Genomic DNA, 23877 nt, shown 5'->3' on the forward strand with positions numbered 1-23877 from the left:
TCATTTTTTTTCTTTAAAAACATAATGGGTGCGCTCCATTTATTCGGGTTTGGTGTGTTCCATACGGAAAGATAATGTTAGTAAATTGGCTTACATCACATACCACCACTAAGAAAACTTAATCCAAATCGGCATTGCAAAACATGACGCATTGTTAGTACTTTCCAGCAGCACAATTTTAACTGGTATACATTAATATTCCAGCAAATGAATTGAAAAAAAAACCGGATCTCAAAAAATCAAATGGCTTAACCGTCGTACAAATGAAGCTTTACCAATGTGTTTCATTTTCCATTTTTCCCCATTTTATTATATTCATTATTCAAATTGAAAAATTAAAAAAAAAATGCACAAAAATAGTAACATTCACTATTTTACACTTGAAATTTAGTGAAGCACAACTTTGTTGCAAACAATTTTGGGAAGCGTAACGTTAGGCCTTCTTGCCAAAATTGGTTTCTCATCTGTTTTGCAAACTCCAAAAGTCGCCTTAAAAGTAATTTATCTTGGCAATATTTGTTATACCGAAGTTTAACAAGTCTTTTAAAACTATGTTATTTGTCACAAATCAAATTTTATATAGTTCAGTGACCTTCGGACATATATATTTCCAAACATGTGTATTACTAGTGTAATATGACCTGAAGTCTGTTTTCAGATGGGCAGAAAATCAATTCATGTTCAAATCAAAATGTCATATTAAAATGAAACTCATTTAAAATCAAATCACACACATATATATGTTTTAATCACAATAAATATTGATTGAAACATTAAGTGTTTTATTTAGCACATAGCAGCAAATAACATTATAATAGCATAAATTCAGCACATAGGTTACAAGTCTTAGCGCAGGTGGTCACGGCCATATGATGGAGGTTGGGGTCAGTAGTTGGACACAACGCACCTTGCATACGGGCACAATTATCAGGGTCGACGTCAGCACAAACTATTACAAAAGAGATAGAAATGAAACTAAAATACCATAATTATAAGATTTGTTTTTCACAATTCAATCATGCTATTAAAAAGCATTTCCATTGGCTGAACTATCTATATTATCATCTCATAACGTCGCTTCTAATTGGCTTTTACAATAGCATGTCATAAGACAAAAAGGACATAAGCCTAAGAAATTATGGAATGGCATATTGTTGATTGAATGATGACGATTACCGACTATACTTTACGGTATGGAACCATAATATTATCATCAGAGGAATTCTCATTATAAACAATTTCGCGATTTATTCGAAGTTAATCATGTTTTTGTTGTTACATTAAATTAAGTCCTGAAAGTCATGATTTCTAGCGAATATAATCTTACCTATCCTAATATTATCAAGAGTTATAGTTAGTCACTTGCTTTTACAATCCTAATATTTCTACGATGTATGAGGATTTTTATTATAATAGAAGCTCAAACGTAAATATCACTCAAACATGTGTAGAAGAATAATCGAAAACACAATGAATACTATTAGCAAGATATTTCAGTGAGAGAAATATTTCTTGAACTCTGTAGTACTTGAATACAGAGAAAGTATCCTTCTTTATTAAGTAAAACATTTCTCAAGGAATTCAGAAAACTGAACTTCAAAAACCCAATATTTATAGGCAAAATCTGCAAAAATGTTATCTCTATTCTAATATTTGATCAATTAGGACTTAAACAATGAAACTGTGAATTTTCACCCTTTGACCTTTGAAATTACCATGAGCGCAGAAAAAATCGGATATTCTGAATAGCATACAATATGCAGCTGACCCTAAAGTATCTTCATGCAAAATATTTTGATTATCACTGAGTGGACGTAAAATGGTCCAAAGTGATACCCCTGCTTTATTTGCTCTTTAAACAGAGAAAAGCGATAACCATCTCATCAGGCCATCAGTCACACGAAATATTCCTTTCTTTCTTTCTTTCTTTCTTAGAGACAATTCTGAACATACCTTTTTGTGTTGTTGTAACAATGGGTTTTGTTGTTGGCGCTGGAGGGGCCTGTGTTGTTTTTGTGTCTATTCCTACAAAAGAAGTTTTTAAAATTAATGATAAATGGTAACCATTACTTCATATCATACCAAATAATTGATAACATTTTTATGAACCTGTTGGTTCAATGTATTGAATACCACATATTTACTACCGCCTTCCTGTCGTATCATACCTTCAGTATTTTTTAAATAAAACAACAGGTTTGCATTTTACGTAATGAACTCAGCTTATTTAACATACCTAAATATTCATCACAAAAGCCACATGACTTAGCGCAGGTGACCACAGCCAAATGATGAATATTTGCATTGGTAGATGTACACAAGGCGTCATGCATAGCCACGCAGTTATCAAGGTCGACATCCTGACAAACTTAAAAATAGCACAAAATTGTATTACTTCTTAGAAATATCAAAACAATTTAGGTAAAATTTAATGTTAAAACTGGATAATTACAGTTTTAACCTTTTGGAACCTCTTGTTTTGACCTTGATGATGGGACTATTGATTCTATTGGTGATTGAATGACGCTAAAAGATGATAAAGAGTTACGTTCCATCACCACTGAAGACAAGTCCCGCACAAAATGTTTTCAAGTATCGCGTTGTAAAGGAATAAGTCCTATCGAACGCCGAGCGATAAAATACCTTTAGGAGTCGTTGCCATCGGTGTTGATGTGACTACAGGCGCCATTGTGGATGAAGATCCGCCTTGAACTGAAATAGTGGAGTATTATGGTTACGTCACAATCTATTAAAAATACTGTTTAGGCCACACCAATTTGAACCCTACTTCTTCGGGATTTCCCGCCCCTAAAATGGAAAAGTTAGAATTTTTTACCGCCACTTTTTCAGCCGCCCGGAAATCCGAAGAACGAAAATCGAATTTTTCCCTTCCCGTTTCTGGTTCGTGCTTAGATATGCCAAAATCCTTTTCACTTGAGCGCTTGAACCGGTAGGAAAACGACAGTATAAGCGCAAAAAGGAACCAGATTAAGAAAAAACAAATGAAAATATGGCGGGGGTTTACGTTACATCTGCGAGAACTTGACAGATATGTTGTTATTCCATGTACTGTAACAGAATGCCCGAGTGAATGGGGAGTGAATGGACATTTAAAGACTTGTTAGAATCTATAAACACAAATGACGAAAATGTGATTGATGTGGTTGACGTAAAATTACATGCGTCAATGATAATCCAATACTTAAAATCGCGAACTTATATTCTTACTGATAAGTGACATCGCATTCAATGTTTATTTTTTTTACTTTGACTTCATATCATGCAACCAACATCAATACATAGAATTTATCTCCTTCTAACTTTAAAATGCCTTTGTATTGATTTTTTTTATTTCAACGATGAAATCAAAGTCACAGAAACTAAAATAAGAATTAATGTAATTGAATTAATATGATGCATAATAATATGAATCATGCACGGCATGGGAAGAACTATTTTATGTAGCTAGAAGACATAATTTAAAAATAAAAGGACGTACTTCAAACTATAGAAGTATATGATAAAATAATTGTCTATCATAATCTCAAAGAAATGAATTCAAAGATTCAGATTTTTTCTGTGTCCATGCAAGGCCTGGAGTGCCGCGTACGCGAATCCTATGATTTTGCATCATTTGTGTTATCTTCGCTTGGTGGATATTTTGACTGCATTCCATAAGCTTTTAATTTTCAAGGTGTTGAAAAATAGTAATAATAAAACAAGTTTTTTAATTACTCCTGTTATGCATTTGCATTAGTTAAATATATATTTATTGGGGAGAGCAGTACCAGAGAAACGCACAACCGGATCAGGTTAAACCAGTGCGAATTTATTTATAGCCATCCATGCATGCAGGTCATTGATCTCAATATATAGACTACCTTTGCTTACGAACATGTTACCTGAACAGAGCTTCGCTTTTATGAACAGTTTTGCGCGTGATAAGTCTGCCAATACTGAAATAACTAGTCAAGATTATATCTACACTGTAATTTTTAAAGGTAGGTTTCGCCCAACCAAATAAATATTTTTTGTGAAATGCGATAAGCGGAAGAAAAGATGAAAAAACATATTAAAATATCTCAATTTAATTTCTTTATGTGTTTGAGATTGAACAAATGTGTCTTGAATACAAAATTGAAGGAAATCCTTGATTTATAACGGTGTCCGTCAGACAAAATAATATGCAAATGAAGCTGCGATGGATTGCGTTGTCGAAGTTTGGCGCGTGCGCATTGTCGCGCACTAAAAGTAAACAAAATGGCTGAACGAAAGTGTGTGAGATGAAAAAAAAAATATATCTGAATCGGCAACAAAGTGGAGGAAATTATAATGGATTCGGTAGCACCCTAGGATATCTATAGGGATTTAGATTCAGAGATGGCATGTAGCAATAGAAGAAACAGAAGCCACATCTCAAGCGGAACTTGCCGGGATCTGTTGGGACTCGTTTAACGGCATTGCACGTGGTGAGTTAAATTTCAACACATATATGCCAGCGCACAAACAGCCGCAGACTAACAAGACTGTCACTTCTATCTGACATTTTGTTGCACGCTTCCGTTTGTTGCTGCGGCCTCGTTTTGGAAAAAATACGTCATGTTCTATGTAAAGCTTGACTTCGCTCTATTTTTACAGAAGTATTTTCCTGGTCAAGCTAGGCAACTGACCACCCATATTGTTCGCTGTATGCATTGTAAATGATCTGAAGATTATATCTATGTATAGGATAAATTTCAATTTCGTAGTCTTTATATTTCATTGGGCGAAACCTACCTTTAATATTTGACATATTTACATTTGATTTTGTGTGACTCTTAAACAGTCTAATTATTACATTTGCATACTTAAAAATTCACTTTAAAAAAAAGTATTTTCATGTACGCGAATGCACAGCTTTTGTTCTATTTGGTGTGGCAAAATTTTACAGGTTCCCAATATTGTAGAATTTTAGATCTTGGCACATGAACTTGTACAACATATTTCAGACAACAATTTAGTCTTTCAGACAAGTCAATAGCACAGAGGCCAAAAATGTTATTTATATATTTTCTTTTGACTCTCAAACCTAAAATGCTACAACCTGCATGTACATAAAACACAAATATAATGGATTTGGCCTTGTGTTTATGTTTGTATGCATCATGTTCTCATTTTTGATACCGCTCGCCCCATTTTTTGGAAAATGAAAAATTAAAAAAACCCACCTAATCGCCCCACTTTTTTCCCCAAAATCCCGAAGAACTATTTTTCAAATTGGTGTGGCCTTATATAAAGGTGGGTTTCGCCCAACAAAATGATATGAGAAGAATGAAATCGAAATTCCATCTAAGCATATGTACTATCTCCAGATATTTATCGATACATATTTCGAACACCATATATGATAAGTTGTACAGCTTGGCCAGGAAAATACTGTTTAGAAATAGCAATACATGGTATTGTGATGTCAATGTATTTTTCTAGATTTGTATCATATTTTTTGATAAACTGTATCTATTTACGGTAAGGGTTTCCTAGTGCTATTAAGTTTGCTGTCAATTATTTTCTTACTTTCCCATCTTCATTTGAAGTTCCCTTACGAATTTTTCCTAACACGTTTTCGTTCACCTAATTTCTGTTCACATTTCGTGAGCAACTTAGAAATGCCAAACAATGACTGTCTCATTTGCATATAACAAAGACCGTCAGGCTTCTTAAATATATTGTATTGTATTTCAAAAGCAATTATTTAATATCGCATGCACAGATGAAATAAATTGTATTGAATATATATCAACTTTAAATCATTTTTGAAATATGTTGTATCGAATTTTGAGAAAAAAGTATTTTAGGCTGAAAACTGTTTTTGTTTGCAAACTGTGTGAATCCCTGTAGCGGATTCTAACAAAAATTTGCAAACAAATCTTATTTCATAACCAGGTGGAATTCGTACGATTCCATTGCTTTTCAAAGGAATTAATTTTCCAAATTAATACGGACAATATGTAGCAAAAATAACACCACCCTGAACAGTTTATGCTTGTAAAATTTTATATTTTGACGAAACGATAGTGCCGAGTTTTCGCGCCATTCTCGATTTTTTGTTTTCATAGTGTAATGAAAAAAGAGGCGGCCAATCTGAAAGCCACATTTAGTAAGAAAACTAAAAAAATATGGATATACATACCAACACAATCTGGTGACGTCATATCACAAATAGGACACAACTTAACGTCGTATGTCGCACATCCAGCAGGGCAAGTCAAATCAAAGGGAGGACAACCTAAAGCAGATGTTCAATACATTGGTACAAGCTTGGATATAGGCTTATGGAAGATGTGTCATTAGAAATAAGGATTTGCTTAACTTGAAAGAAAAGCTCCCAAAATCACGAGAGATACGTGAAATTAATTCATTTTCGATATCGAAGGCGAATGCTTGCTCATGTCCGAAGTCAAACATATTGTTTTTTTTTGACGAATTATTTTCTGGTTAATTTTCTATCTAAGATAGGAATGAAAGTAAATTTAAAGAACCAAAACAGCAGACAACACATAACAAGCAAAAAGTTTTAACAGATAACATCTATGACGGGAAGTTTGAAAGTAAGAACGATTAAAACATTAGACGTTTAGATACGATCATGTATAGTCGATTATTTTCCTGGAAATGACATTTTTCCGATTTCGCGGAATATTGTTGCGAAATATTAAGGATGCTCCACCGCCGACAATAATTCATTTTGCTTTTGGTGTATGCGCAATCAGTATTTCTTTCCACATAGGACATAGTGCCATGGCATTTTTTTCGGGATGCAATTAATAAATTGTGATATTTTTATCTTGACGTAAAATAAGAAGCTCAAACTTTTCAATGGTGGTAATGGTGTTTATAAGTAATTTTTGTAACTGAAGAAAAATACTCAATCGTCGGCTGATGTTTTTTAAAGAGGAAGGGAAAATACCATTGTCAGCGTTGGAGCATCTTTAATAAATAGCTGAATCTTAATTATAAGCTCTCAAAGCCAGATGTCAAAATTTAAATTCATTTTCCGCATACATAACCGACTATACATTATTGAAATAAACATGAATAAATGATCAGCGGAGGAACTTCCTGCCACACGGAGTTTATGCGATTAAGAGGTCTAAGATAAAGATAACTTTTGAATATTGTTAAGCATTAGAAATAAAAAAAAATACTTGTCACTGGCTGGGCCGGAGCAGTAGTCAATAACATCGACGGACCGTTTGTTGTAGGCGCCATTGTAGGTTTACCTAATATACAGGAAACAAAACATACCAGAACATCAATGAGTCTAGAGAGTGATTATTGTAAAGGTGTGAATTAACGCGAAGAAGGAATTTCCGCTAATTACACGAAGGTCGTTTGATAATTCCCCCGCGCATACTATTCAATGAAGGTATGAACTGTGTAGCTTCTAAAAGTGTGAAGGTATATAGGTAGCGAAAATAACACCACCCTGTAAGGTTTATGCTTGTAAATTGCAAGGCTAAGTGTACTTACGGAAAAACCATTATCACAGTATTGTAAACCACCCGAATACAATTTCAAATGTTATGTAAAAAATCGTATTTATTAGTTATGAACTTATGAAAATACGGTAGAATAACATGATTATTACTTTAGATTCTAAACTTTAGATCGGGAAGGTTTAGCTAGATATTGACTAAATCAAAGGTTCACTAATGATCGTATAAGATATGGTATGTCAATATCATCATTTGATCTGCATGTTAATTGTACGAAAAACAAATGCCATCAAAACTTTTTTCCAATAGGTGCAATTGATATGAATCTGGTTCAGACGGCATATAGTAATACTGATTGTTTCTAGATAAGGAATCAATAATAATAAAATATTATTATGATACCAAACATGCTATAAACGGCATTCCATACGGTTTCGTGTAAATTCTGTTTCAAACGCACCGCTTTTTGCGGATGAAATTTTCAATGTATAATATTTCTTTCTACCACAAAAGTCAGTGTTATTCAACTCTCAGGGTATCAAATAAACGATGCAGCTGTTGATTAACAATTTGTTTATACCACACGTGGTATAAACTCTGTACGCATTCTGATTGGCTGACATGGTGAACTTTGACCGAACTACGTCTTTCTGAGTGTCGTGTCATCATTTGTCAACGTCATCAATAATCGAGTGACGTCATGCTATGCTGTGATCGTCGCTTGACGCCAAAACTGCTGTTGGATAGCGTACTTATCCTCGTCGTATTTCTATCGGCTAAAAGCGGATATAATTGTGGTAGAAACAGGTCACACGACCACGAGTGGTTGTTGGATATGGAATTTATTCCACACTCGTAATTTATTTTTAAAAGTTACAAAAGATACTCGCTAAAGTTCGTGTCTTTTGTAACTTTTAAAAAAATAACTCACTCGTGTGGAATAAATTCCATATCCAACAGCCACTCGTTGTGTAACCTCTATAGTATATTTGCTAAGTGACAATGATCATAAGCATACCTTCAAAATAACCATAGTCAACTGCATATGTATTTGTACTTGAAGGCGGCAGCTATACTTGATGCTATTTTCATTGATAATAATGCATGTTCATGTTTCCATCCATAACAATTCACACAATAAAGAAAGGCTAAAACGTCAATTTTCATTGACAAAAATACTGATAATATTTACCTGTCGTTGGGGCATTAGTTTGTGGTTGAACTGTTGAATCTGGCCCTTGTGGAGCCTGGGTTTGTGGCTTATCTGTAGAATCAGGCCCTTGTGGAGCTTGGGTTGCAGGCAAAGCAGTACTCATATCTAAGCATGTATACAGGAGGAAACAATAATAAAAACAGCCGTTAAAGCAGAGGTCATTCTGTGCCCTAGGCGGCTCGGTTATAACCGGCACAAGGACGTTAAGCCCCATCAATCAATCAAGGGTTAATTATGCACATATAAAGCAATACTTTAAGCTAAGCACTGACACGGATTAATATGGCCGTATCATGTTAAGTTGATTTAATGAATACCGATTACGGTTTGTACCTGGTTTCGGTGGCTGTGTTTGTTGTATAACGGTAGTGTCAGGGTTAGAAGGAGGATATGTTTCTGGGAAATCAGTGTTCATTCCTATATAAGGGTATTAAACAGAAAGAACCAACAAATAAAGCAGCACATGTCAGAAATACTGTAAACCAACTTATTTTCCGAGTACCAGTATTGCACTTATTTCGCAGCCAATTCGAATTAGCGCAAATGAATCGAATGAATCGATGGAAAAATGTTACAACGACAAATGGAAGTGATATCGACGTGAAGAAGTCATAAGGCATAGCTATACTAAGATATTTACAGTTTGCACTGACATGGACTCAATAACCATACTTTTTAGAATTATCAGTGTATAATGATAGTACAACACGTGCGGCGATTCTATTATTACGGGAATAGTCGCTGGCGTAGCAATGTGGGGTCACTTTTGGTAGGAACATATGAATGACTCTATTCCGATCAGCTGTTGAATCGAATTAGTTGACGATGACGGGAGGGAAAAATATGGGTATTTTAATAAAAAAATATACAACTGTCGCGAGAATATATAATATTGGTATGCGTGAAAAATTGTTATTATAAGGGGTTACATAATTTACACGTGCTACATTATCATTTTACCCACATAACCTCAACAAAATCAAAATATATTCCTTAATTCATGTTTGTTAGTTTACAGTATCAGTACCAATAAGTAAAGCTTAAAATAAATAAATAAGTAAGTACAAACATATGGCCAGAACCAAAATGTGAAGCGAAAGCTACACTTAAGCATATATCGAAAAGTAATTAGCATCTTCAGGTAACTCAGTCACTGCCAGTAACCGAGTGTACTTGTTATTATTGGGTGGGTTTGCTAGGGTGTAGTGTCGGGCTCATAAGGGGGTTGTGTTATAAGAAAAGTAGTGGTTATTTATGTTACACGCAGTTAGGATCAACAAGTAAAACAGCGTTTACAACTCTGCGCAACATGTTGGACAAATAACTGTAAACAACAAATAAGCAGAAGTCACATTTAAAAGATACGTGGCAAAAATAGGCAGTATCAATGGGTAGATTTTACACCTAAGTATCTATATATATAGGACAAACCAACAGAACCAATGAGTGAAGCGGAGATCATATTTAAGCACACACGCGGTGAATTAATTTCACTGTTCAGTTAAATAAACAAATGCGGATAACGTTGATTACCTGTTGCTTGCGACTGAGTTGTTTGTTGTTGGACTGTAGTTTTATGCTGGACAGGACCATGTGTTGCAGGAGCAGCAGTGGTTACGCCTAAACATGCACATATAGGACATGTATATACGTTGTCTTGTAATTTTAAACAAAACACAAAATGATCGCTCTAATTCAGGAGTTATTTAAGTTTTCACTTCTTTTATCTATTTGCCTTTAATTAAGTAAATTCACTAGTTTGTTTCTGTATTTATGATCCATCCATCTTCCATTAATTTAGGTTCTGCTCGCGGCGCTGTGTAGACCATCCAGAACAGAGTGCAAGTACGAGAGAACAGTTTATTTTTGTCCACAGAGGTGGTGCAGACGGAACATTAACGTCATTCAAGAGTAATGTTTGGGATGAAGATTCATGAAATAGGAGTTCACGTTCTGTATTGCACCATCCAAATTCGGACCAAACGGTACTTGTATTACCTTACCAAATGAAGTCACATTAAATGTATTAAATTTCGAAAAATTGTTCCACATAAGTACGGTACTCGTTAATTCTGATAAAGTTGCAGACAGTTTAAGCACATGAACTCTATCAACGACACCGTTTGGAATATATGAACTTACCTGTGACGGTTGCTATGCAGGAGCTGTCTTGACAACAACATCCTCCGTGACCATATAAGTCATGTGACGTTTGACATAGCTTATGGTGGTGGTCACCACAAATCTGAAAAATATGATATGCAAATTAATTAATATTAACTGTCGTCTACTTCTAGAATATAGCTTTCCAGACATTTCCCTTCTGTGAAGATCGCACATCGAGTTGACCTTGGGTTGCTAGGTCTTAATGGAGTCTAAGGTTAAGGCCGTTTTCGTTTATTCGGAGTCTTTATTTCATGTATCAATTCTTACGAACCTGCTGGTTTTTTTGTACAGGCTTATGAGGGATTTGTCAAGGCTATAAACAATATTAAATCACTAGGTCCGTCTTTAATTCAAACGAACATCAGTCAAACCGTTTAATCGAGAACGGCCAAAGAGTTTCATCTACATGACGGTATTAGTTAGCGGACTGACCACCTCGACAAAACTGAATTTTGTTCACAGAAAGCAGACTAGATTTAACGTAGTATGACTAATTTATCTAACATCAATTGTGTCAGTTATGTCATCTTGAATTCAGTAATAACTTCATCGTTTCGTTAAATATTTTGGTTGATGTTAATGTTTACAGCAGAAACGTATTTCGAATTATTACTTATGGTTACTTATATTAATTTACTCTATAACCAGCTATTTTTGCAATATCTCGCAATATTGCAATAATCGTGAAAATTTAACTCGAGTAATATCCTGAAACCCAGATCGCGAAAATTTAGAACCATTTAATTTTCTCGTTTATAGTTGAAATTAACAACGTTTTTGCCTCACGTCAATAACGGCTATGCAGTATTTGAACGGTAACAGAGTGGAAAATTTCTCTTAACTGATTACCACTAATTTTTCCTTAGAGCTGGGCGTTCAAAACCCCACGGGGAGTTGTTAGGTACTGCTCGAAGGTCAATGTTTTTCCCGGGGCACTCCGGCTTTCATTTAGTTGTTATATCTTATGCTATACCTAAATCCACCTGCACTTACCCTATGCTCAATGCATTCTCCCTCCAAGCGGCCGCCCACGTTATGAAGTTTACAGTACTGTAAGTTTAAAATTATAAAATTGATAGAGCATAAGCATTATAAGGCTAATCGGATAGAATCATCCAATCAACAATGCCCTACACTAAAGAGGCAGACCGGTTAGAGTTATCAAATTAACAATGCCTTAAACTGAAGAGGCTAACCGGTTAAAATCATCAAATCAACAATGCCTTACACTAAAGAGGCGAATCGTTATCAAATTAATAGTGCCTTTAAGCTGTAGCGTACTATATTATTTGAAAAGAAATGCAGCATTTATGGTAGATGTTTTCAGTAATAATAGATGTATTCATCAGCAGTTTTTATCATTAATGTAAAGGGCATACGTATTTAGCCTTTGATAATAAAATTACCTTTCATTCGTTGACTTCAAATATATGGGAACAGCAATGATAAAATTAATAAAGAACTGAACATTTAGGAATTGAATACTTTGCTTAACAACTTGATTTGATATTAATTTCAAAACTATAATTAGAGGTAAAGATTGAAATAATACCGGATGGGTACTGTGTGCCCAACAAGTTACATGCCCACAATGTAGAGAGGCCGAGGAGGACTGCTGGGATGATGAACCTGTTAGAATGTGCGGGCAATGATTAAAGTTTGAGAGGGCAACGATTACGGTATAAAAGTAAACATTATAATAAGAGAGTGCAAATATTACATTAATATCGGACTAAATACATTCTTAAAGAACTGCACAACGACTAAATAAATGAATTCTGGCAGTTAGAAAAATCAGAAGTCTCTAGATTTTGGGGTGAGGAAATGAGGTTCCACTGTACTTGTTCTCATCGTCGGAGACCCAAGGTTGATTGCACTTCGTTACGCTACATTTAAGCCATTCAATCGAAACTAACGAGCATGATCCTTAATAACGAACAGTGATGAAGAAACATCCCAAACCTTAGTACTAACCAGAGAGATTGTCAATACAATGCTGATCCGTGCAGCAACATTCGTGTTCACGGCCGTGATGGGGTGCTGTGCAGGCTGAATGATGACGACATCCCTGATAAACATTGATAATTTAGTTATAAAAATGCATATAGGTATTATATACATAAATTCAATCTTAACAAAAACTGTGGTGATAACTTCATGAGAATCGATATGTAATTCGAGAGAACACAATTCACCAAATTATATATGTTTACCTCAAGTGGCTCGCACCGGCCGGTTAATCGATCATGCTCATTTGCAACGAGACATCCCTAGAAAAACGTAGAAAGATAATAGAAAGTACGTTTATACTGTAAACGGGGATAATTTTGCGGGTGTTTCATTCTGAAATAAGAGAAAATTATTCCCTCGCGAACCTATCCACGTTAACAGTGTATTACACAGTACATCACAATGGTTATAACAATTAATTGTCTCCATGAAGGCTATACACATAATCAATTAGAAGACAACTTATCTATATTGGTATCGACTCTTGCATCTTTAACAGTAAGCGAATATTGAATAAGCAAAATTATTATGAAGGGGAAAAATTAAATGAATTGATATGTGGAATTAAAGCAAGAAAACCAAAGTGAACATACTTCTCTGAACGAATCGCAAGAATGTCCGAAACAAGTCAGGTGTAGTGATGACGCTTGTGCAACTTTAAAAGAAAAAAATGTGAAACTATGTTAATACCGTATTTGTAAGTATATATTAAAATTGATATCGACATAGTTTAGGCTAACATAATTTTATGCTAAATTACAGTGCCTTTCCCATCCGATTGTCAAAATATTTGCCGCGGTGACATGCTTTTTATTTCTGGCTGAATAATTTTTGAGTAATCTATACTTGCTATGAAACTTACATTAGTCTGTCGTGTGAACAGGTTACCTAAGACATTACTTATGAAAGAAGAGTGGATCCAGCCAAGCATATGGTATGCATACAAACCTTTTAAATTATCAATGCAATCTTGAGTTTCACAACAACATTCGTGATGGGGACCATGGGCGTGTACATTAGAAGTAGTGCATGTAGAATGTTCATGGCACATCTGTGGAAAAGGTTAAATAAGGGAAGTAATAGACGTCATGAAACAAATGTCTATATGTCACATACTGCAATCGCATCTAATTTTGTGTAAAAAATGCGAAAAACAGTAAATTATATTTTGTTAGAGGTAGTGCAAATAGAACGATCATGGCACATCTGTGGAAAAGGATGAATCAGGTCAAATAAGGGAAGTAATAGACGTCATGAAACAAATGTCTATATGTCTCATACTGCAATCGCACTTAAATTTGCGTAAAAAATGCGTAAAACAGTAAATTATATCTTATTAGGGGAGAAATTCGATGGTTCAATATCAAAAATACCCTTTTACAAATTTAAGCGCTGTAAATGAATAAGACTTTCAAACACAGCGTGAAAAGCCAGCGTTAAAATAAAACTACATAAAAAATAAGTGAGTTTAGTAATCATAGAAAGTATTCTGTAATCGGAACTAAAATACATTATATTAAAATGGTATTTGTATCCTTGAATATGTGAACTGTTGAAACCAAAATAATATTTCAGATGGTCTGTGTAACGGCTTCTAATTTGAGTGAAAAGCTCAATATTACTTTTAATTGTTGTATAAAGAACTAAATAATAAGAAATATAAGTAAATAACTGCTGCTCCTCCGTATTCTTTCATTTTGGACGATGACAACAAATTGCTTACGTAGTAACCGTTTTTGAAGCATGTCATGCTTTACGTACAGACGGACAGATAATGATTTCAGTATACCCCCTAACTTCGTTATTGGGGTGGAGGTTGATTTAATCTACAAAGACATATTTCACAAACAAATAACCTTTGCAGATGTTAAGTGAATGATTAGGAGTTTTGTCAGATGAAATATATTTCTATAATTTGGAATTTTGTAGTTTTTGTGTATTTTTATATTATTTTTTTTTTCAGAAGTTTTCAAAATGTAAAAGTTACATTATACATCAGCACACAAATCATTTATAGTCTTCTATCACTCATTCATCATCATCATCATCATCATAGTACATATACTCACTCAATATACAACGTCATTCATTAATCACCATATCCCACAGTAGCAAATTATATTTGATCACCATTACCACACTAAGTAAACATCATCACTATAGTTACAGCTTTGCACACTAACATCATCACTCAATTCGCATCATCATTACCATGATCATCATCATTGTCAAAATATCCTTACTACCTGTATTTTAATATCATGATCAATAAATCTTATATTTTGATATCATAATCAATGTTATCACATATCCTCTTATCCTCAAACATAACATTATATATGATATCACACACATCGACATCATCCATAAAAAAAGATAATTGTATGAGGTAATCACTGTACATTTTACATGTAAGCATCCAAATTGATCTGAATGAGCTTTATATTTTTTTAAATATTTTTAATTGATTTGTATACAAACAAACATAACAAACATACCAAAAACTAAGGAGAGAGAGAGAGAGAGAGAGAGAGAGAGAGAGAGAGAGACAGAGAGACAGACAGAGACAGACAGAGACAGACAGAGACAGACAGACATAAAGACAGAGACAAGCAGACAGAGAAAGACAGACACACAGACACACAGACATGTAGACAGACACACAGACGGACAAACAGGACAGACAGACACACAGACACACAACACAGACTCACAGACACACAACACAGACACACAGACACACAACACAGACTCACAGACACACAACACAGACACACAGACACACAGACAGACATGTAGACCGACAAACAGAGAGAGAAAGGTGGGGTGTAACTATGAGACATTAAATATAAAACATTGCAAGAAAAGCAAAATTTGATTAATCATGGCAATAAAATTCAAGGTCAGGAAGATAAATTAACAAGAGAAGTAAAAAAAAACTTGGGCAAATAATATATACTTTTTACAACGCTACCAGTTTTCCCCATTTCTTCCAATTCTTATCAAACCTTTCTTTAGCAGAATCACCTTTACTAGTAGCTATATATTTTATACTATCCTTGATAGTGTTGATTAAAGCATTTACATTTAAGGAGTTATGCAGAAATCTCATCTTGTAAATATCATATTTGATTATAATGAGAATTTCATTATCTATTCCATTGTTTTTCAGATTCTGTCAAAGAAGACCAAATAGATATGATTTTTCATTAAAACTGAAGGGAATGTCGAGTGCATCTAAAAAATTTTCAAAAGTTTAAAGAAGGTTCTGAACCTCTTGGCATTCCGACAGCACATGTATAATAGTCTCATTTTTAGAATTACAGAGAACACATAATGGAGAAATGACAACATGAGATTTAAATGAGAGTGCTGAATTGGCGCAATATTTCTTGACTGCGGATAAACACTTAGATAATGTAGAAAATTACTGTGAATTTGATATTTTTGAGTAAATTCATCAAAGGTAAAAAAGTACCAGTGATTTTATCCTTCACTAGATCTTGTATCATTATAACTCCTTTCTGATACCAGTCCTTCATAAAAATATATTTTTTCCTGTAGTTATTTTATCATTGTATCAGATAGGGGTTTTCATATAAAATTGATGTTTGTTAACATTCTTCGTGTAACTAGAATGCAGATGCTGATAAGCTTTGAATGCATCAAACCAAAAGCTATAATTTCATTTATTTTGACACATTCTTACATATTCAAGCCCACAGTTAGCTAACAAATTTATGTCTATATATGTTTTAAAAATCACTTGCCTTATAGATGTACTAAGAAGAGCTCTTCTTATCCAACTGACTTTGATAGAGTCAATGAAGGCCTTAATATTTACCATTTTAAGTGCACCTTCAGTATAATTTTGTATCAAAATATCCCTTTTAACCTTATCTAATTTATTATCCCATAGAAATTCATAGAGAACAGAGTTAATTTTGGAAAGAAATTTTTCATCTGGGTTTGGCAGAGATATAAATAAATGATTATATTGGGAAATAAGTAATGATTTAATCATATGTATTTTGCCAATTTGCGTTAAAATCCTTCTATTCAATGATTTTATGAGAGCTTTAAAATTTATCAGTTTTTTTAACAAAAAAATAACTTGGGTATCATATGCAGATAAACATGGAAGTCAATTCCTAGAAGAGTGAACCTCTCTTGCCCCCACTGCAGATCTAGTTCTGGAAGAAATGTATCTGAGCTATATTTTTTGCTTCCGATCCACACTTGAGTTTTCGAAACATTCATTTTCAGTCCTGATATATTAGCAAAATGTCTGAATTCTTTTATCGATTTCCTAAGTGAATTCTCTGAACCATTTAGTGCCAGTGAGGTATCATCCGTGCATTGAGATATTGGACAGCCGTTGATATCGATTCCTTTTATTCCTTCATTATGTCGTCATTTAATTGCCAAAATTTCAGCTCATAGAATAAAGATATAAGGAGCGATAGGGTCGCCTTGACGACAGCCTCTTTTAATTGAAAAAAATGAAGATAAGTTCCCACCTTGATAAATAGTAGCGCTAGCATTGTTTTGAAAGGTTTTTACCCAATTGATTATACTGTTCTCAAAACAGAAAAATGTAAAAATATTTTTCTATAAAAACTCAAGAGACCGAATCAAAAGCTTTTTCAAAATCAATCATTAAAAACATATCTGGAATATCATTTTCTTCTGTATATTGCACGACATCATAGACAAGTCTGGTATTTTCGCCAATATAACGCCCCTTTAAAAACCCAGCCTGACCGTTATCGATGATTTCATCCAAAACGAGCTATGGTACCTGATGCTATTTATAGACAATATTCCAAAGAGTTATTGGCCTCCAATTTTTTATGAAATGTCTGGATTTATCTCCCTTAGGGATACATGAGATGATACCTTGATGATTTAGGAAAATAATAATATAGAAAATAACATCATTTTCAGTGATGTGACAACTGGTGCGAAGGGAAGATAACTCGGGGGAGAATGTATACTAACGTGCGCATCCTCGCATCTGCCCGTCAGTCCATGCTCACCATGCACAATGCATTTCTGAAAGCACAAGACATTTCATAGAGACTTGCTAAAGAATAAGAGGCAAATAAAATCAGGAAGGATGATGATCCAAATTTTCAAGAACGATAAAGATTTCGTGATGAAAACACTTGCAATGAACATTAAAGTAAGCTTGTCAATTTTACATGATAATGCAATTGAATAAAGACATATTTAATAACAAAATTGTGATTCAAACAATTATAATCTTTAACATATGGTTACATTGAAATATCCTATCTTAATAAACTTACCGATTTATGAGAATCACATTGGTGTCCGAAGCAATTCAAACTCTCAACGGATGTCGTACCTGCGGAAACATAATTGAATCAATGGATGGTTTGTCAATGAAAATATTGGGAATATTGTGGCTGCTATGCTATTGGTTGATGATATTGGTTGTTTCGTTTTTTAAAGTCAAGATTTTAGGTTACAATCCTGACCCAAGTCTTTACTCCTCCTTTTTCAACACAAGTTTAGGACCGGCTACGGCGGAATTTCCTCAATCAGTGTTATGCCATAACCTAATGAAAGATAATGGGATATTGAGGGTAAATCATCATTTGGAAACTAAACTGTCTTTGAGGAAACTGTCGTCAAAGATCGAAGGTCGATATTGAAATACTTTCATTAGCATTAACATTTTAAATTGGTATTATCTAGCTTTCTTTGTCTTGGAAGGATTGAAAAAATGAAAAAGGTAAGACCAAGGAAATAACTTCGTATTAAAAACATAATATACATATATATGAACATTGACGCGGGTCTTGGAAGATATTATGTTATAATCACAAAGCTGTAACAAGCTTGTTCGTTCACTATCGCCGTATCTAATAAAGATCAGTGACTTTAGAAAGGTGTGGGCGAAACTCCCATGCAAACATTGTATTGTACATTAATCACGCTATGGAATGGTCTGCGTTCGATTAAAAAACTTCAGACAAAATTATACATGGCAAAACGAACGTTCAAAGATGTTAACTTACATGCCAACCAGAACAACAGTGATAATGCGATTAACCTCATGGTTGCCTCTCGCTGACTAAACGGTGGATTAAAACGATTGAAGAATTCACCTTGCCAACACTGACCTACGATAAAATCACCGTTGTATACGATTTGGCCTATATCGTCATTCACTGAGATAAGGCCTCTGAACTCTGCCACTGATAATGGATAGAAGCTACAATAAGTCGAGTTCTCCTTGTCGCGGTCATGTACCTAAACATCAAATGAGACACCCATTGTCGTGACAAAGTTGGAAGTTCTAACCTGTATTGCGGACACTGTTACGCAATTGCAGTGAATTATGTCGCGATATAAAGTCATTTTTGCTAAACCTGAACTATATACAAAATTTAAACGCACTTAAATTGTGTTAGTTTACATTAATTTATACATATTCCAGAAGACTATATTAACGTCTGTTATCTCTTTGTTTCGAACTTAATGAATAAGGCAAACTCATTTATAGGTAGAAACGTTTAAATAGTGTTCTTACTTGATTAAATCTAATTCAACAATGGTGAAATATTGTAATCATATTTCATTGCCTTTTGCATTTTGCTAGTAATAGTTTCCGAATTGAATACAAAATTCTTTCATCAGTGAGATAGGTGGTATAAAGCAAATTTCATCCAATTATTCGGTACTCGGTGTATGGTTACATCAGCTGTCTCTTGTTACAATTATAACGTGAAAATGAAACAAATAAACATATGCCTTAGCGGCCAACAGGTAAAGACCACCTGCTTAATAAGACCTTTTTCGTGAGGTTTCAAATGGCGAATATCAACACAAGTTAGTCTATTTCATCTCACATGGCTATAAAGACTATTCTTCTTTGTCTCATATGTGGTCTGTATTAACAGAATTATTTTCTAATATCTAGGGAGCAAGTTTGTCAATTGCAATAACATCCAACGTGTGTTAAAGTCTCCATTAGATATCTACAATGTCTCCAATGTAGGCTAAGCCTTTCACCTTGTGTCACCCTGTCACCGGATGTTTATTGCGTGACCATTAGTAAAATAAGAAATAACCTTGTATCACGTGACGTTATCATTGACACAGAACCTAGAACTTATCCACGATATAGGCCAAGGCAATTACTTAATTAGTTGTAAAATATAATTTTATTCTGTGACAAAGGTCAATTTGTGAACTGTGTTTGATCCATCGTTTTACAAGCATAAGACATTTATCGTTCTTTTTTTCTGTACATGTAAGTCACTGTTAATCACTTTATGTTCGCGAGTGCTCGAACGCAATATCAAATATTTTGCAAGATGATTATATAAAATGTTATATGAACGCACAATTGTCAGATAAATGTGCCCTTGAAACGCTATTTTATGTATAAAACAAAGACGCGAAATATGAAAATGTGAACATAAATTATATTAATAGCAATTATAATTTCTTATCATTGAAAGTGTTTCTCATGACCGACTAGATATAAAATAATCCTTTACTTCTTACGGTTGTATCTTCAAGATTTCTATTGGACGTAGAAGCAGTTGCAATTCTGCAATAAACATTCAGTGATGTAATTGGTTTCCAATTTTCAATTATTATTTTATAATTCACTTATTTATAGAATCCCACGGTAAATCGATCAAGTTCTGTGAACGATTACTTATATGCTGCAAAGTTGTAAGGTATTCTTCAACCCTAAATCCATTCATACGAGTACTTTATACATATGCTCACTTAGTTTTAAAAGGATAGTCATTTCAACAGCTTCTCATGTCAAATAAAAAAATTAAGTGTTTTAAAATGTTTCTCAAATCAGGATGTTAAATTACAAGTATTGTTCCTTTCGTTTACTTTCTTTTGCGTAAGCTTGGAAACCATCATCTCTTTATATCATGTGATGACAAAAGTCTTTACACATTTGAGTTAATGTTGAGTTTCATTTCGTTGCTCATTAGTATAATCGTTGCTAAACACTGCTATACAATGTTGAAATCGAGGCAATCTGATGACGTCACATTGTCTACGGGTTCTGCGATGTGTCTACGCTCGCTGACACGTAGAGAATTATTTGTATATTTCGGTGTTTTTCTTAAATTTAATTGATGAAGTATTATAATAGAAGCATCCCATAATCCAATTTACAATATAATGCATAATAAAGACAAAGCAGAAATATCAAATGACATCATCTATTTTATGTAATTAATGCGTTACATTTTATATTCATTATGACCATTAATAGGACGAATAAGTCACATCTAAACATATTTATCGAACAAGTTTAATGTAATCGCCCGCGACGGTGACGTTACCTGTTAAAGACATGAACACCTAAGAAAATATTCTGATTAGAATCGTAACCAACATTGTGACCTATTTGTACCAATAGGGCAGAGTTGTCAGGGAGATCTTTGAACTTTCTATTTATCTAGTAGCTTGGTGATTTGTTTTTAAATTTGTTAATAAGAATTTAAAACGCAACATTAACTCACATGCGATAGCGTGCTATCAACTGCTGTCCATATCATATTGACCGAGTGACAGTATCCTATATTTTGAATCATTTAGTGTCCTTAATAGATACCAAGTTAATTAATTTGAACAAATAGCCTATCACCCTACCATGTCTTTGACACTTGTTTATTGTTTATAAGAGTTTGGTTAAATGCCGTTATTAGTAAAAACAAACATTGTATCGAAACGTTTTATTGAAGACCTCCGCATATAATTCTATACAAGCATAAATTCATCACACAAGCTACACATTTTCGGACACGATATGGTGAAGATTAAGGTCAGTAGGTGGACAAAGCGAACCTTTCATACTTGACAATTATCGGGATCGGCATCAACAGAAACTGAAACACAAATCAATAGAAATAAACACAAATTGAAAGAGAAATAAGCAAAAATTGATAGAAATAAAAACAAATAATCAAATTAAGCACAAATTGATAAGATAACCTCAAAATTGATAAAATAAACACATATTGATAAAATAAACATATATTGATAAAATAAACACATATTGATAAAATAAACACATATCTATAAAATAAAAACATATTGATAGAAACGAACACATATTGATTAAATAAACACATATTGATAGAAACAAACACAAAGTGACAGAAATCATAGTTTAAAATTGTAACAATAAAATGTATTTTACACGGATAAACAGAAGGACAGATGAATGACACACTACGGACACAATGTGAATGGTATAGCTTACCAGCATCACACAACATATTGTTAGATACTTACTATTTGATAAAATCATTGAAATGAATGATATTGTTTTCTTCTGGTACTAAATTAGAATATGAAACATCAGTTCTAAAACTTGTGACTGATCTCTTTTGTATATATAAATATATATAAATAAAATAGTCTAAATGTTATCAACAAGGATAATAAAAACCTGTATTTTTGATATACTCTTTTGTGAAACATTCTCTATCTATGTGAGAAGGCCAAAACTTGTTCACGACAATGGTGACATTTTAATTGTTGTATGAATATGGCAAAGAGTTCTAGTTACAGTAACTGAGCATATAATTAAAAATGTATTAAAGATTTTTAAGCTAATAAAATAACTTACATGTCCAGCTGAAGAATAAAGTGAATAAAATTAACTTTTCATTCATTTACTAAATGTTGGATTCAAAACAGTGGACGAGTTCATCTTGGCTATACCGACCTGAGATGCGGCTGTATAACAAAGAACATGCTAAATGACCTTGACGTTGGCTAGACATGACAGGTAACAACGAAAAGCTGTAATTGATTTACTATGTCTGTATATACTGATAATTACGAATCAAACCTTCTCAACGTCTTTATGGAATATAGGAGAAAGCCCAAAGAAGCATAAGCGATAAAGCAATTTATCGATACGACAAACTCTTACCTTTAATTTTCGAAGAGATTTATTTAATGAATTTTCGGAACTAACGACAGTGATTTCATTTCTCAAATGTTTACTGTATATGTGACAACATATTTTTCGTAAAGATATTTTCAATTATTTTAATTTGCAAAAAGGGACAGCAATGATAGATTTGGAAGTATTGAACCTTTATTTAGAAAACAAACATCGATTGATGACCATAACAGACCCATTCCGAAACATGAAAATCCATACACACGCTGAAAGCTTAGAACACACACTAACCTAACAGATATTGTCTTTTCTTTAACCGATGCAAAATAACAATAAAAAGTATTTTAAACTTAGCGGCTGTGTCATTCTTTCATGACATTACAGTATAAGGATTGATTGATGTTTCAACATATTGAGCTGTCTTAGCACTAAAAGTCATGGTTTATTAATACGAGCATGGGAAATGTTAAATGGTTGAAGCAGCATAATGTTATGGACAGAAAAGTACATTTTGACATTTTGTAATTTTTCCAATTGCATTTTATTTTGCCTTTAAAATCAAAAGTATTATATCTTCCTAGTATTACTTGCAGAGAAATAATTTTTACTTTTTTTTATAGCCAACGGTTATGCATCAGGAGCAAAATTAACAAAATCAACACCATTTAATCCTGTCAATCGTGTATTATCCTTAAATAAAAATGACATTTCTCAATCCAACGCCAACGCAAGCTTTACTAGATCAAACGAGTGAAACAGATAAAAAAGACAATGTGGGAGCGAAGAATGACGTTCGTCACATACCACCACTCGGGTTCTCACGTGCGTCTCACACCGATGTGACCATGCGATTGCTTATATATGGTTGTTTGAAGTCAAGGTTATGATGATTTGTTAGTAACCAATTAGATGTCACTCCCTCCTCCTTTCTCAACACGTACATGGGACCGGCTACGGCGGAGTTGTGACCGTATGGTTCATAGACGGGTACCAAAGAGCCTTTGAGTTATACAATGCAATGTGGTGAACATTAGAAAATGCAAACACTGGCGATAAGGATGAAAATAGTGTAAAATAAATCTAAAGTC

General features: G+C 33.7%; 1 protein-coding gene across 1 annotated transcript; it reads right to left on the reverse strand.

Annotated features, from left to right (window-relative positions):
• Positions 1–765: 765 nt before the first annotated feature.
• Positions 766–22154, reverse strand: LOC138322276 (uncharacterized). Its single transcript, XM_069266314.1, has 20 exons — positions 22139–22154; positions 21730–21761; positions 18912–19146; positions 18177–18235; positions 17866–17919; positions 13813–13915; positions 13458–13519; positions 13068–13124; positions 12829–12922; positions 12407–12483; positions 11848–11904; positions 10831–10933; positions 10222–10308; positions 8668–8793; positions 7185–7259; positions 6170–6265; positions 2644–2712; positions 2237–2368; positions 1954–2025; positions 766–949 (listed from the first exon to the last, which is right to left on the reverse strand). The coding sequence occupies exons 1-20, from the start codon at positions 22152–22154 to the stop codon at positions 810–812; spliced, it is 1746 nt and encodes a 581-aa protein (XP_069122415.1). The 3' UTR covers positions 766–809.
• Between the last annotated feature and the right edge of the window lie 1723 nt (positions 22155–23877).

The sequence above is a fragment of the Argopecten irradians genome, chromosome 4 (assembly GCF_041381155.1).
Source record: "Argopecten irradians isolate NY chromosome 4, Ai_NY, whole genome shotgun sequence".
Classification (NCBI taxonomy): Eukaryota; Metazoa; Mollusca; class Bivalvia; order Pectinida; family Pectinidae; genus Argopecten; species Argopecten irradians.